Here is a 2500-nt window from a genome sequence, read left to right as displayed (position 1 = left end):
TGAGGAGTATCCATAAGGGCGTCATTGATAAGGATGAGGAAGCATAGGGGACCCATCTTGGTACCCTGGGGGACCCCACAGGTCAGGGGGAGGAGGGGGGAAGTTGACCCCTGGTACCTGACCGCCTGCTGTCGTCCGGTGAGGAAGTCTACCAGCCATGCTATTAGGTGGGGCTGGATCCCCAGTTGGATGGCTTTGAAGAGAACAACAGTGTGGTCAACAAGGTCAAAGGTCTTCTTAAAGTCAACAAAGGTAACAGATAGAGATTTGTTACGCTTGTCTAGGTTGCTGTGAAGGAAGCTGAGTAAGTCAATGAGACAGTGAGTGGTAGAGGAGGATTTCGTGTTGGCAAATTGTTGGGCATCTATAGAATCTTTGATGTTGCTATAAAATGAATTAAAAACCAAGTCTTCACATATAAGGCTTGGGATAGGGATGATGGGGATGGGCCTAAGGTCACTTAGTGATTGTGGGCTGAAGGTTTTGGGGATGGGAGTGATATATGAGATTTTCCAGTCGCTGGGGCAGGTGTTTTGGCTTAAAGAAGCATTAATTATAGAGGAAAGTGGGAGGGTAAGTTCAGGGGCAAATTCCTTGTAAGTTTTAATAGGAAGGTGAGAGGGGGTGGTGGACCTGTTATGCTTAAGTTTACCCAACTTAGTGGCTACGTCAGCAACTTGAACATGAATGTGGGGTAAGGGGGAAGGGAGGTAGGTAGGTAGGCAGGTAGGCGAGAGGGGTCGAGAGGGGGTAAAGTCTGACACATAGAGGCGAAGTGGGAGTTGATCTCCTGGGCAGCTAGGTCAGGTGACAGGTGCCAGGTGCAAGGGAGGTCGGGGTCTTGTTACCCTGCAGGCCACAGAGAGCTCTGATCTTACTGAACCACTGACTATTGTTTTGTTGTTTGAGGTGTTGCAATTTATATGGGTAGTAAGATGATTTGGCGGTACTTATCTCTTTGATGACCTTGTTCCTCAGGAACCTGAACTGAGCTCGGTCGTTGTAATAAGCCTTGCTGCGTTGTTTGATGAGACGTGTGTGTGTGTGTGTGTGTGTGTGTGTGTGTGTGTGTGTGTGTGTGTGTGTGTGTGTGTGTGTGTGTGTGTGTGTGTGTGTGTGTGTGTGTGTGTGTGTGTGTGTGTGTGTGTGTGTGTGTGTGTGTATCTTTGTGTCTGTGTATGTGTGTGTATATGTATGTATGTATACCAAAATACGGTTATGATCATATTTTTCACCATTAGATTCATTACTAATGTTAAGTGGCTGAACCTAACTTTGTGATGTTTAAAAGAATATCTAAGTATGAGATCCGTATTCTAAAAGCTCATGGCCACTTCATTAAATGCGATCGACTTTGAAGTTTAATTTTGTCTGTTGTCTGATTGTTCCATTCAGCAGTGAGAAACCGTCCAATAATCAAAGGAAGAAACAGTGTTGTCACGAACACAGCTATCGCTATTTCTGGCAAACATTCGGCCTCGCCAGTTATGACGAAAAAGTACCGGAGTCATGTGGTCACTGACTTTGATGCTGAAGGGAACTCGGGTAGAGACGTTATGAGAAAGTCCTTTATGACGAAACGTCAGGAAACGAAAAAATTTCATATCTCCGTCTGAGTTCCTCTTGCCTTCAAAGTCCAACTTGATCAAGTGAATAGGTGCCCAGTGCTTATTGAATTCCTAGCATATTTCAATGTTGTCATATTATATCTAGGATCAAATAGTATCAAATAGTGTAAAAGACTATTGTTGACATGAATCCAAGGTGGCAGTCAGAAAGCAACCATTGGATGTAATATGAGTAAATTGGATTTTTTTATGTTTTTAAATGAGACTTTAGGGTCGCATTCAAAAGTAAATAAATCAACAGTTAAAAAAGGAAAAAATATTGCCAGGTAATCTATTTCTTATTGCTTGTTCCCTTGTACATTATATAACATTTATTGAATAAGGAACAGTATGTCCTTATGAGGAGTAATAGAAACTGGGAGTGATAGATTATATAAACAAAACACCACTATCATTTAAAGAAGAATACTCGCTATTCTACTACTAGGTACTCCTAAATTATTTTTTTGATATAGTGTGGCCTTTTAAACTTTCAAAATACTTCTTTAAGATAGAAAATCATACAAATGAGAATTGGGGGAATGCGGGAGGGGGACCCTCTTGAAGCATACACTAGTGCCTAAACGTAAGATTTCTTACTTTTTTCAGGTCATCGTCAGAATGACAGCCGACGACCTGAAGGCCTTTCTCTGTTCGTCCGATTGGTGGGACCACACCTTCTGCATAAGTAAGTGCCTTTAGGTTGGCATACATTTGTTAAACTTCAGAATGAATAAACACGTTTTTATGCATGATTTTGTTTGTGTTCCGTGTGTTTGCTAAGCACAGATCTATACGAGTATTCTGCTTGAGTTGCATGTCGATGCTATCTAAATACAATTACACTTCCCGTTTTTGTCAGATATAGATCTGTGTACGTACGCTTGTGTTTG

The 2500-nt window shown here is 41.9% G+C and overlaps 1 protein-coding gene across 1 annotated transcript in view; it reads left to right on the top strand.

Moving 5' to 3' along the window:
• The window catches only part of LOC143037192 (putative G-protein coupled receptor CG31760), a 436981-nt gene that overhangs the window by 348008 nt on the left and 86473 nt on the right, over positions 1-2500 (top strand). The window contains exon 10 of the mRNA XM_076205308.1: positions 2217-2295. Coding sequence (XP_076061423.1) covers positions 2217-2295 — 79 coding nt within the window. The remainder of the gene's footprint in view (positions 1-2216; positions 2296-2500) is intronic.

Source organism: Oratosquilla oratoria, chromosome 22, assembly GCF_046742065.1.
Source record: "Oratosquilla oratoria isolate Oo_2021 chromosome 22, ASM4674206v1, whole genome shotgun sequence".
In the NCBI taxonomy this organism is placed as follows: domain Eukaryota; kingdom Metazoa; phylum Arthropoda; class Malacostraca; order Stomatopoda; family Squillidae; genus Oratosquilla; species Oratosquilla oratoria.
This window is presented reverse-complemented; position numbering and strand designations above follow the sequence as displayed.